The sequence below is a fragment of the Neocloeon triangulifer genome, unplaced genomic scaffold (assembly GCF_031216515.1).
Source record: "Neocloeon triangulifer isolate White Clay Creek 2 clone unplaced genomic scaffold, ASM3121651v1 ptg000013l, whole genome shotgun sequence".
NCBI lineage: Eukaryota > Metazoa > Arthropoda > Insecta > Ephemeroptera > Baetidae > Neocloeon > Neocloeon triangulifer.
The window spans coordinates 6,614,046-6,626,599 of record NW_026775555.1 but is presented as its reverse complement, the minus strand read 5'-3'; the positions used below and the strand labels follow the sequence as shown (position 1 = coordinate 6,626,599).

Below are 12,554 nucleotides of genomic sequence, written 5' to 3'. Positions count from 1 at the left end.
GTACATATTATAATTGCACAGGAGTTCAAATGATTGCAACTTAATTATATTTCTTCCAACATTTTATTTACATTACAATGGTCACCTTATCAAGAACCAAACCATCCAAGTTTCGATACAGGATTGACTTTTTTATTTATTATAAATATTTAAATGTCATTTACTCCTTCCAAAAAAAAATTATACAATTTCTTAGCCTAGCCTTCCTAAGAAGGCAATCACTATAGCGAAACTTGCTTGAATTTTCTTTCTCATTTTTAAATAACAAAAATGACATTTCTACCGACCCGAGAGAAAATTTAGATGACGATGTCAATCTGTGCAAGATCCTCGTCAGAAGGCAGGACAATTTTTGAAGGGTCGACGTAATTGCAATCAATTGCGGGCAATCCTTCAGCCTCTCGCCTTCTGAGCTCCAGGTAAGCTTCTCTCTGCGCCCAGTCAAAGTATCTGAAAATTTTCAGACATGAAGATATTATATTTTGAAAAAAAGGAGACTAACGACTTAACTGAAGAAAAATATTGCACTTTAATTTTAAAACAACTGAAATATATCTTATTCTTACCCCCAGTCAGGGTAGTAGGCCAGGAAGAAGGTTCCAAAAACTAAGGCGATGGAGACGGAGCAGAAAAGGAACGAATGCGCAAAGTACCTGTCCTCCCACTCGTCATGATAATCAAATCCGTAAGTCACCCAATTCTGCAATTTGAAATAGTTTTTTAATATAATTGGAAGCAAAACAAATCGGTCGTCGAAATAACCTTCTTCTTGACTTCTACACCGGCTTTGGCCTCGCTCTTCTCCAGGACGTCCGAAATCGTGGTTGTTTCGCTGTTTTTCTTCGAGGTCGAGATCAACCGGACAGGCTGACCCCTGGCCGAGACGAGCGAATTCCTCGCCAAAATGCGTGCGGCTCGCAGGGCCAGCATCTTGCAAGACAGGACTTCTTGCTGCGATCAACCAAAGTCGGCCCGGCGAGTCCCACGGGCTGCGATGGATGCTTTTTTTGGGCAGAAAGAAGAAAACAGGCAGATGGAACAATGGTGGTGCTGCTCCGGGCACGGCCTGTTCACTCCTATGCGCAGGTTTGTACCACTGTTCATACTTGTGAACTGGCTGGTCACGTGACCGTTTCATTGGTTGTTATCATTATTTCGTTTTCCAATAGATGGCGCTAGAAGGCGGAAAACGATTGAAAGTACATAAAATAATACCTCATGGGATTGTTTTGATTGATTTGTTATTTATCAAGTTCTAACAAGCTAAATTCTCAGACTGTTCGTAAGTTAAAATAGAATTACTTTGGAGTGGAATTAAAATATAAATCATTAATGATTTATTGTTTTTCAGCTCTAATTGGCTTTTTTTAAATGTAGAAATGTACATAAATATTGCATAATTGTTTTTAGTCGCAGCTACTCGGCTCGGCACTCTCGACAGAATTGAATTACATACTTTTTATTATTTATTGATTCATTTGCAGAATACCGAAAAGTCTCACCCAATTGATTTCAAATTGTACCAGGGATGATTTTGGCTGTATCCAAGAATGATGATGAAGGGAAAAGAAAAATGCCATCGGTGGAAGTTGAAACAGTTAATAAGACGGGAAGATCTCATCTAAACGTTCAAGTTAGGAAGTGCCATTACATTGATTGTGATAGCACTTCATTAAATGGAATTGATCTTAAATGTGCTCCAAAGGCTTCAAGTATAAATAATGCTGAGTGAGTAACATTATTACAAAAATTAATTTTTGAATATTATTAATACTAAGAATTCGATATATTTTTTATAACTATTATTGTATCCATATAATGTGTGTCCGTATTTATGATTTTATTCAGATTTTATTAATTTAGTGAGTTTGCAATTTTCCTTCAATTCAAAATTACATACTAATAAGAGCAATTTTTATAGGCGTAGAAGACAATGGTTGATAAACATGGGCTTGCCTGCTGATGATGAGCGAACAGATATTCGATGTTGTGTCAAACACTTTGACATAAAATTTTTTTACGGAAATGGTAAACTGATCAAAGATGCAGTACCTAAGCCATGGGTAAGAAACTTGAGTATAAGAGATTGCTATGCATTGAAGTTTTATGAAAATAATGTGTAATACTATCAGATGCCAGCTTTACCGACGAGAAATCTAGATCCAGATGTGGAAGATGTCAATCCAATTGGGGAGTCTTTGGATTGTTCAATACGAAAAACATTTGATGCTGTTGACGGTCCATTGCGAGGATTGGTGAATATGGGGAACTCATGCTATATAAATTCACTTTGCCAGGTATATAAAAAAAATAAGAAGTACTTTGTCAATGTATTTCACAGAGGCTACAATTGGCTGCTATTATTTCCATGGTTATTTGTTTTAGGCTTGGTTTGCATGCAGCTGGATTTGGATGCTGCTTAATAATCACAAAGAAGAAAGTTGCCAACTCTTGAAGTCTAAAAGTTGCATTATTTGCTTGCTGAAAGAAGTTGGTCGTGAGGTAACAAAAACTTGTGCTGAGCCTTTCACACCCTTGGACTTGCTTACACAAATTTGGAGTAAGTTAAAAAAGTAACATTTGAACCTTATTGGATTAGACTATTATTCTTATAGGCACAAAAGATTTTGACGAAGGTTTACAGCAGGACTCCATGGAATTGCACAGAATGTTACTCGAAAAGATTGAGTCGTTGGATAAGAAGGGAGTGAGTGAAGTTTTCGAGGGCAAAGAAGTTTTTGAGCGTAAGATTAAAATATATATTTAGAATTACATTGCATCAATATCCTCCAAAACAATATGCAGGTCAATGTTTAGTGTGCGGCAAAACCCGGTATTTAAGTCAGCCCATGTACGACCTTTGCCTACCCATGGCATCTGATTTGAAGGAAGCTCTGCGTATTTACATGAACAGTGACGATAGCTGCGTTCATGAGCCGTATTGCTCACATTGCCACAGAGGAACTCCACAAAAGGAAATAATTTATTTTCAGGAGCTTCCAAAAGTTTTGGTAATTCAACTGAAAAGGTGATTTTGATTCAAATTTTGATGAGCGTTGTGTAACGGGGATTTATTTAATTTATGTTTTTTATTATTTTTTCAATTTATTATTATTTACTCTGTAATTAATTTTGTTTCTGTTTCCAGCAATCCAAATGAAAATGTGCAGACCCATTATGTGACTAACAAAACTGAGAAGAACATAACTTTTATTTTTTCAACTCGTCTTGTTTTTTTTGCAAGCGTTATTTTTATTTGTTATCAGGGAAGTTTTAGAGTTAAAAAAAGAACATTTTACTTTGTGATTTCATTTTGTAGGTACATGGGTGAAGGAATGTTATTGGTGGTGTTGAAAAAGTGATGTCTGTGGTTTTGTGTTGATGTGCCTCATCAGGTGGTGTGTTCATTTCAAAGAATTAATTAATACGGGATCTGGTATGGATTGAATAAGTGATATTATATTCATACTAAATTATTCTCTATTCAACTTCAATAATAAAAATTTAGGTTCAGCAACCAGGCCAACCAGCTTTTGAAAGACTCTGGTGAAATTGTCTTGGACTATGGTTTGACGTTGAAGCAGAGTATCTTTGCGTTAAAAGATGGCCAAATTATAAAAAAAAATGGAACTGAGGAGGTGTCATTTTTTTGCAAAGCCATCATCCATCATGAAGGTGATTTGAGCAAAGGACACTATATTTGTCAAAGTCTAATGCAAGATGGTACGATCAATATTTACAACGATTCGAAAGTAAGCGAAATTCACATATCTTACAATTTTATCAGTACATTTCCCTGCAGGTGTCCTCCTTCACTGTACTGGATGGTGACAGCCAGAAAAGTGACACAGGTTACATATTATTTTATGAGAGAACCACTTCTGATTCTGATACTTCTTTTGAACACTTTCAATCATCATGTAAGAAAAATAATTATGCACAGAAAGCTAATAAAGCATTAAGAAATATGATCTTACATGATTTGTTATGATTATTTTGAAGCTTCGTACAATAATTAATTTTATTTTCAATGTAGGTAATAGAACACCAATGAACAACCCTCGAACCGTCGAGAATCAAAACCTTTCGCCTCAGATGCTGCAGTCATGGACACCATCTTCATCACCAAGGCTACCAGTTAGAAGTTCTCCTCGTACACCACTTCGCCCATTGAACTCGGATTCCAGCTGTGGTCTGATAGGAGAAAACTGTCAGGCTTCACCACAATTTCAGCAAGAAACGCCTTCATCACCCTATCTGCCAGCCAGAGGCCCAAGAACAAGAAAGCTGCAAATTTCTTCGCAAGCAGACAATTATCGATTTTTGAATGATAACTCTGAGCTGGAGCCTGCAACTTCTCCAGGGTCTCCATACAAACCAAGAAAAAAAATTCAGAGACTGAATAGTTCCAGCTTTGGTGGATCTACAGCATACAATCTGCTTCAAGGGTGCCCTTCGTCCAAGAAGAATCTCAAGGCAGAAGTGGTGAAACAATATGTTTTGCCTCATCTGCCTTTAAATCGGTCGAAGCCTTTTGGTCGGAAACCAACAGACGAACAACATAGACAATCATTACCGCAGCATCAACAAACACCATCTCAACAAGAACTACCACCTCCACCACCTACGTACCCACCTCAGACTTTGCCGCAAGTAACCACTACTCTGCAGCAACCACAGCCACCGCATGAACAACAGGTAGCACCGCCATCCGAGAACGATACACCTACGACACCACCACAAGAACAACCTCGTCCAACACCACCTCAACAGCCACAAGTACGACAAATACTACCACCTCCACCACGATCCGGACATGCGTGCCCACCTCGGACTTTGCCGCAAGTAACCGCTACCCTGCAGCAACCACAGCCACCGCATGAACAACAGGTAGCACCGCCATTCGAGAACGATACACCTACGACACCACCACAAGAACAACCTCGTCCAACACCACCTCAACAGCCACAAGTACGACAAATACTACCACCTCCACCACGATCCGGACATGCGTACCCACCTCGGACTTTGCCGCAAGTAACCGCTACCCTGCAGCAACCACAGCCACCACATGAACAACAGGTAGCAGCATCTGAGAACGAGCAAACTCCAACACAACCGCCTCTATCACCGCCTCAACAACCACAAGTAGCATCACCTCAACAAGAATCACCATCACCACCACGTCATGCACAAGAACAGCAACCTCCACGTCAAAAACAACTACCAGCAAATCCATGTAACATAAAAAGATATTAAAAAAAAAAAAAATTACGGAGGACCATACGCTTTATTAAATATTATCTTTTCTTTTTCCAGCCAAGAAAACACTATTTGAAAAGCTTGACAGAAAGAGTTTGATTGCATTTGCAAAGAAGAAGAACAAAGAGGTCAAGAGGTTGAAAAAGATGAGGCTTAAAAGAAAAGCCACCAACCCTGCTTCGAAGGAAGCTGCCATACTCTATTTACGAAAACACCTGCCTACAAAATGCGTCGATTTTATTGATCGACAAATCAAGCTTCAGAAAGTAAGATTTCATATAATAATGATGTTTTAATGAAATAATAACTTAATCTCAATAGGTGAAGCCACAAGGTCGAAGATATGATCGACAAGACCTTATACTCACCATGGGTCTTCAGAAAGGGGGACGAAGAGCAAGAGCGGCTGTCAGTGACATGTTCATTCTTCCATCAAAAAAAACTCTTCTTCGTTTCACGCAAGGGCTAAGCATCGAACCAGGAATAATTGAGCCTATATTGGAGGGTGTTGGAGATTTTACATCAGATTTAGAGGATGAAAGGGACTGTTACGCAGTTCTCTTGTGGGATGAATTATCCATTGATGAGTTTTTGATGTGGTCCTCAAAGTGGAAAAAATTTCAAGGATTTAGCGATTATGGGCCAGGAGAGGAGACCACCAAAGAATTGGCGGATCACGCACTTATTTTTTTCGTTGTTCTGCTCAGAAACAAGAAGGTCAAGGTTGGTTAATTTTTCTTTTTATTTATATTGTTTTTCATTGTGGTTCTAAATTTCAGTTCCCAGTCTCTTACTATTTTTCTACAGGAACCACGCCTTCATCAGTCTTAGCAAATTTGATTGAAAAAAATATTAGGAGGTTGAAAACTTTCGGAGTAAAAATAAAATTTTGCACTTGCGACCAGGCGCCGACAAATTTAAAGGCCCTGGAAATATTGAAGGCTTGCGCAAACAAACCTTATTTTCTAATAGATGGTGAAATATTTCTTTAACTTTATTAAGTGATAAAACAAATACTTTAATTTAGGGGAAGAAATTTGCTGTGGCCCGGATTTCGTGCATATAGGAAAATGTATAGTAAGCATGTTCAGAAAGTATGACCTGGAAATTGGACCTGGACGATATGCCAAAATTAAGCACGTAGAGGAACTTTTAAGTTTAAAAGGCAAGCTCATCGGAACAACATTAGCACCGAAACTAACGGCTGCGCATATTTATGCAAGAGACAAACAGGCCATGAAAGTGAAACTGGCATTCCAGTTGGTCAGCTCCAGTGTTGCGGCTTCTCTCAATACGTTAATTGCGCAAGGTAAGTCAACAATATAGATTAGTTCACAGGGTGGATCTTCAGTTTTTGGAAACAGGTAGATTTTTCCGGCAGAGCCCGCATCACAAAATTTTGATTTCCAGTGTCGTGATTTTTTCCCTGACCTAAAAAACAAGGAAGAGGTCAAAAAAAAAATCCTTTTAATGGTCATATATTAAAAGTAAAAAAATTAAAATGTGTTTTATAAACTTAATATCAAGTATATATTTAATTTCATTATTTTTATTTTTAAATAAAAAGAGCTTATATAATTTACACAATTATCATTTATCTAACTACAATAACTTAAAATACTTCGTAAATAACTGTTAAATAATTAATTGTAATATATTACATGCATCAAAATCATATCACTTAAGAGAATTTTTTTCTTCACAATTTAATAGGTTATCATCTTTTCAAATTTTAATTTAATTTAAAATTTTATAAAAAATGTTATTTAATTTTTTTTTATTAACAAGGATAAAATACCATTTAACTTTCATTAATTGAAAATAAAATGTTATTTTTAATTTCATCATCATTTTATTATTGCAAAATCGATTTTCATGGTCACTGAGGTCAATGACCTTAAGTGAATTGACCTGCATGAGCGTTGCATGGTTCGATAGGTGAGGTCATATAAACACTTTTTTCATTATTACATGTTTTTGCGTATCTCTAACAGAAACAGAGTTATCGCTGTTTGAAAATTAATTTCGTTTGCGGTTCCGTTCTTAGCATTCTCACACACCGCGTACCGCGCCCAAAGTTGATGATAGAGATCTGAGAGTTTCACAACTTAATCTCCATTACTTGAAGGGAACATCCCTAAAATCTCCATTACTTGAAGGGAACATCCCTAAATTTTTATCAAAATATTTTCAAAATAGCGGATTTTACGGGACATTTTGAAAAAACCAAAAACTTCAATTATCTCGGCTTCTCTTGGTCGGAGAACCAACATCCGGGTATGGTTGAACTCGTCTCATTAAATTCTACAACTTTGCTGTTGATTGCAAAATCATAGGTCAAAGGTCAAGGTCACTTCCGATGACCTTGTTTCATTCAAACTGGAATTTGAGCATCAAATGCAAACATTTTTGAAATTCTGAGATGGCCATTCAATTCTTCGTGAAATTTTACATACAATGTGTGAAAATGGCGAAGTGGTTTTTTCTCTAATTTATATTAAAATAAAAAGATTAAAAAACGTGGTTTTTTGGTGCTCGGATCAGCGATTTTTAAGAAAATCGAAAATAGCTCGTTTTCTGTGCGTCTGAGGCAAAAAATGATTATGTTCAAAATTGATCCCCATTAAAAGTTCTATCTAAATATGCAAAGGTCATTGACCTTTTGTAAACTTGGGTCAAAGGTCACCTTGACCCTTGTCCTTCAGTGAAAAGACCCTAATGTGTGATACATGGTTGGAAAGGTTTTATCACTAAAATAACAATGGTCACCATATTTTTGTCTCTGGCTTTATTTTCCACCAATGTAAGCTGATTATTTAATATATAATGAAAGAAAATGCGCTTTTTTCACAATAAAACCATCATAACTAGGTCGAAAATGAAGCCGGAGACAAAAATATGGTGACCATTGGTATCCTAGTGATAAGACTTTTCCAACCATGTATCACACATTAGGGTCTTTTCACTGAAGGATAAGGGTCAAGGTGACCTTTGACCCAAGTTTTCAAAAGGTCAATGACCTTTACATATTTAGATAGAACTTTTAATGGGGATCAATTTTGATCATAATCATTTTTTGCCTCAGACGCACAGAAAACGAGTTATTAAAGTTTTTCTTAAAAATCGCTGATCCGAGCACCAAAAAACCACGTTTTTTATCCTTTTTTTTAAATATAAATTTAAAGAGAAAAAACTACTTCGCCATTTTCACACATTGTATGTAAAATTTCACGAAGAATCGAATGGCTATCTCAGAATTTCAAAAATGTTTGCATTTAATGCTCAAATTCCAGTTTGAATGACACAAGGTCATCGGAAGTGACCTTGACCTTTTACCTAGGATTTTGCTTTCAACGGCAAAGTTGTAGAAAGTGAAAAGAGGAATTCAGCCATACCCGGATTTTTGTTGTGCGATCACGGAAAGCCGAGATACAGCCGTTTGAAATTTTCAAAAACCCAATTTTGAACGTCCCGTAGAACCCGTAAATTTATAGATATTGGGGTAAGACTGGGTAAAACTATATATTTTTGAAAATCTCCTTGCATGGTCTTTCAGGTCCTAAAATTTTGTAAAGATCGCACGACCCTTGCCAACGCATTGTACCTTTCACGAATTTTCGCCGAGCTGTGATATTGATTGAATGCAGAATGTCAAAATTCACTTTTTTTGTCATTACACATTTTGTCGTTTCTGTAACAGAAATAGAGTTATCGCTGGTTGAAAATTAATTTCTATTGCGGGAAACCAATTATTCAGTTTTTATAATATTCAGTTAAAAAGGTAACTTTTCATCAACAATCACACCCAAATCATTCCTGGATCCACCCAAATACAAAATTATTATTAGTGACCTCCGAGGATAGAAACTTCAGAAATTATATTTAATTTATTTTAATTGAAATAGATATCAAATTTTTAAAATTTTAAATAACAATAAAAAAGTATGTTTTAATTTTATTTAAAAGGTAATAAAAAAATTACACTGAAAATTAGTAAATTTAAAATTCAATGTTATTTCGTCTTCAATTATTTGAAATTTTTAATTAATTTTAAATTTTTTTGTAATTGAAATTAAAATTGATGATATTTTAATAAATTATTAAATAGTATATAGTACTTTTCAATTGTTTTCAATATATAAAATACAAGTTATAAAATAATATATTCTATTTTAACAAATAATTAAAATTGGTGTGTGTGTAATTTAAAAAAATTATTCTAATATGAATTAAAAAAATTATATATGATAATTATGACCATGCATTTCGACTATTTCTAGCCAACTTTTTTGTCAAATTGTTTTCCCACACTTCACCCTTAGAACCCTGGCTCACCCTTTGAGGAGTTAATGTTTCTGGCTATCAAATCGAAATGTATATGTCTCCCTTTTAAATAGAATATTTGAGTCCATGGCGATTATAATCAATTAATTTTAATTTCCAAAGTAAAATTTGGTCGTTTCTGCATCTGATATTTTCCATTCGACGATAAAAAAAAATTATTAACAATAATAATAAGGCACGGAATGTTAATTCTCCAGGGGCGAAAATTCACCACGCCGCCTCTGTTACGTGTTCAAGTATTATGATTTTCATGGAATATATATTAGTAACAAAATTTTTGTAGGTCTCCTCCCGTCTGAAGCGTGTCATACCGTAGAATTTATACAATTCATGGACAACTTGGTCGACTCGTTTAATGGAAGCTCGTATTCGCATGCAAAACCTTTGAAAGGCCGGTTAGTATCATCATGATTTTCTAGACGAATTTGATTGAATTTGTCTTTGACAACTGAGCTCATGCATTTGGCTATTGATCGGAGCCAAGTTAAATAATGTCTTGGAATTATTATTATTAAGCCAGAGAGGTTTAAATAATAGGTATCATAATTTTCAATTTTTTAGGCTGCATGAATCCTCTGCCCACTGGGATTTTTGGAATAAAGCTGAATTATTTGTGGGGAAATGGAAGTTCAGAAAAAAAGATGGGACAACAGTCTGGACGCCATCCATACACTCTCTTGTTTGGCTGATTCGATCAATGAAACTATTTTTTCCGATGATGCGTGCAAGAGGGTTTGAGTTTCTCTTAACAAGAAGAATTCAGCAGGACCCTCTAGAGAATTTCAACGGGGAAATACGAGAGCAATGTGGTAGCGGACATTCCCCCACAGTTTTGACTTTCTGCGCTTGCTTGGTTGGAGCTTTTTTTAACCTTTTAATGTATCTAAAACTCCACAATGAAAAGAAAAATTGTGAGGACGATGGATTAAGCTGCCGTGAGCTGGCACCTTATATTTTTGATGCATTTTTTAGAAAGGTACATTTAAAAAATTAAGAATGAAAAAGTAATGAAATTCTTTCCATAAGGTACAACAAAACCCCACCTTGCCTTTGGAGCCTGAACCATGCGAAGACAGTACATCTGATGAGGAGTCTCAAGATGCGGACGATGAACTCATTGACTTGCAGAGCCAAAGTGATTCGTATTTTGGAGGAGTCGCATTGAAAAAGGTGGACAATGTTTTGCATTGTGCTATGTGCATTGAATCTGCGACATCCAGTGAAACACTGCCCAGCCAGGTCTATACCATGTTTAGAGAGTATCGCGATAATCAGTCCAAACTGCTGTACGTTAGCGACAATTTCGCAAACTTTGTTTGTTCAAAACTGAGGAGAATTAAGTCAGAGCTCCATACTAAACAGAGTATGCCAAAAGATGTATTCAGACATATATATGACAAGGTTTTGAATGATGCTTCATGTGAGTTTGGTTGTTCACGTCATTCTGAACAATTTCTTCAAATATTATTTCAATATATTTTTAAATGTGCAGTGCATTGGTACGCCAAAGAAACTTTGAGGAGTAAAAAGAAGTATTCTAAATATTACATTATTTACTTTTAATTTTTTCAAACGGATACCTGTCTGGAATTAAGAGAATATTTTTAATCATTATTATTTCTATTAAAAAACACTTGCTATGCGGCCATACATACGAAATGTAACCCGTTAATTTATTTTTCCGCGTATGACTGCCAATAAATAATATTTGTTTTGTGCGTTGACCGCTGGAGCAAGACCTTGTTGAGCAAGACCACACATTATTTTTATTGTTGATTTTTACCGCCGCAAAAGTACAATCCACAAGCACGCCTTGATTCTGATTGGATGAGAGCTCGATCGCTGCGCCTCTAGCGGATAAAGTATTGTCAAAGAAATTTAACATTGAGTGTCCCATCTCTATTTACATTGTCTCTGGCTCCGGGTCTGCTATTCGCACGGCGCGACCAACACCGAGAAGTTGGCAACACAAACTACCAATCGGCAAACGGCCGAAGATCTTCGGCTCTTTTTGATTGGTTGTTACATCTCAATGACCATTGACTGCAGCGCCATTTGTGCTACTCCCGGATAGCTTTAGGCAGCAAATGAATGTAAAAAGTTCATTAAGCCGTATCTGCCGTGCAAATAGCACTTTTGGAGGGAAAACATAAATTCTTGTTGAGAAATAAAGAAAACATTGCCATGCGCTATTTTGACCAGGTATAATTTCCAATTACACTTTTTTAATTTATTTATGAACGTTTGGTTAATCTGATATAGATTCTTTGATTCATTTTCCCGTTTTTTTTTTTTACTGTCAAATGATATAATTATTGAAAAAATAGCACAAGATGCATTGTTATGTATAAAATCATTAAAAAATTCAATTATGTAATTTCAGATTAATTTTCTCACAAGATTTTAAAGCTAAATTTTTTGATGATTAAATATCTCATGAGCCTAGACTCGCTCTCTGTCAATTAATATCACATTTCATAATATAAATTTAATTTTTTTTTTTAATCTGACTAAATATTTACATTATTAAAAATTTCATAGAATTTAAATAATTCAAATTTCCATCTTACAATTAGGTGTTTTTTTTTAACTTATTTGAAATAAAACATTCATACCTTTCGGCAAATATTTAGTTCATTTTATTTATTTATTTTGACACAAAATCATTTAAATAAAATGGCAATTCGAAACCTACGGGAATATAATAATTATTGCAACTTTGTTAGAAAAATATTTACATGACATCTTATTTTAAAAGAAAATGTGCTTTAAATAAAATTACTACAATATAATATTTTACTCCTCTCTCCTGAGCTATAGCATAATTGAGCTTCAACTGGGTTCCTCGAGTTGTTCTCTTGATTTTCCTTTGAAAAAAAATAAAATGTGAAACAACAACAAATAATAATTATGGAATTTTTAAATAAATCTGAGTATTGATTTCTTCG

The 12,554-nt window shown here is 35.3% G+C and overlaps 2 protein-coding genes across 6 annotated transcripts; one reads left to right on the top strand and one right to left on the bottom strand.

Moving 5' to 3' along the window:
• Positions 1-44: 44 nt before the first annotated feature.
• Positions 45-1,085, bottom strand: LOC132198802 (NADH dehydrogenase [ubiquinone] 1 beta subcomplex subunit 11, mitochondrial). The gene is made up of 3 exons (XM_059623040.1): positions 763-1,085; positions 567-700; positions 45-450 (listed from the first exon to the last, which is right to left on the bottom strand). The coding sequence occupies exons 1-3, from the start codon at positions 928-930 to the stop codon at positions 300-302; spliced, it is 453 nt and encodes a 150-aa protein (XP_059479023.1). The 5' UTR covers positions 931-1,085; the 3' UTR covers positions 45-299.
• Positions 1,086-1,195: 110 nt separating this feature from the next.
• Positions 1,196-11,406, top strand: LOC132198801 (uncharacterized). 5 transcript variants are annotated; one of them, XM_059623037.1, is made up of 17 exons: positions 1,196-1,282; positions 1,485-1,728; positions 1,922-2,063; positions 2,133-2,297; positions 2,386-2,560; positions 2,616-2,744; positions 2,806-3,028; positions 3,149-3,752; positions 3,803-3,920; positions 4,037-5,239; positions 5,320-5,528; positions 5,584-5,985; positions 6,042-6,237; positions 6,290-6,571; positions 9,890-10,001; positions 10,168-10,582; positions 10,633-11,406. In XM_059623037.1, the coding sequence occupies exons 8-17, from the start codon at positions 3,714-3,716 to the stop codon at positions 11,167-11,169; spliced, it is 3,513 nt and encodes a 1,170-aa protein (XP_059479020.1). In that variant the 5' UTR covers positions 1,196-1,282; positions 1,485-1,728; positions 1,922-2,063; positions 2,133-2,297; positions 2,386-2,560; positions 2,616-2,744; positions 2,806-3,028; positions 3,149-3,713; the 3' UTR covers positions 11,170-11,406. The 5 variants fall into 5 exon arrangements, with proteins under 5 accessions (XP_059479020.1, XP_059479018.1, XP_059479021.1 ...); XM_059623035.1 differs by having other exon boundaries at positions 2,806-3,436; positions 3,509-3,752; XM_059623038.1 differs by having other exon boundaries at positions 2,386-2,744; positions 2,806-3,752.
• The last annotated feature ends 1,148 nt before the right edge of the window (positions 11,407-12,554 follow it).

Excerpts from the sequence above, each read along its gene's own strand:
- LOC132198802 (XM_059623040.1), bottom strand. The coding sequence starts at position 930 with ATGCTGGCCCTGCGAGCCGCACGCATTTTGGCGAGGAATTCGCTCGTC. Across the intron at positions 701-762 it reads GTGTAGAAGTCAAGAAGAAG|AATTGGGTGACTTACGGATT; the intron begins GTTATTTCGACG and ends TTCAAATTGCAG. Across the intron at positions 451-566 it reads GCCTACTACCCTGACTGGGG|ATACTTTGACTGGGCGCAGA; the intron begins GTAAGAATAAGA and ends GAAAATTTTCAG.
- LOC132198801 (XM_059623037.1), top strand. The coding sequence starts at position 3,714 with ATGCAAGATGGTACGATCAATATTTACAACGATTCGAAA. Across the intron at positions 5,986-6,041 it reads TCAGAAACAAGAAGGTCAAG|TTCCCAGTCTCTTACTATTT; the intron begins GTTGGTTAATTT and ends TCTAAATTTCAG. Across the intron at positions 6,238-6,289 it reads ACCTTATTTTCTAATAGATG|GGGAAGAAATTTGCTGTGGC; the intron begins GTGAAATATTTC and ends ACTTTAATTTAG.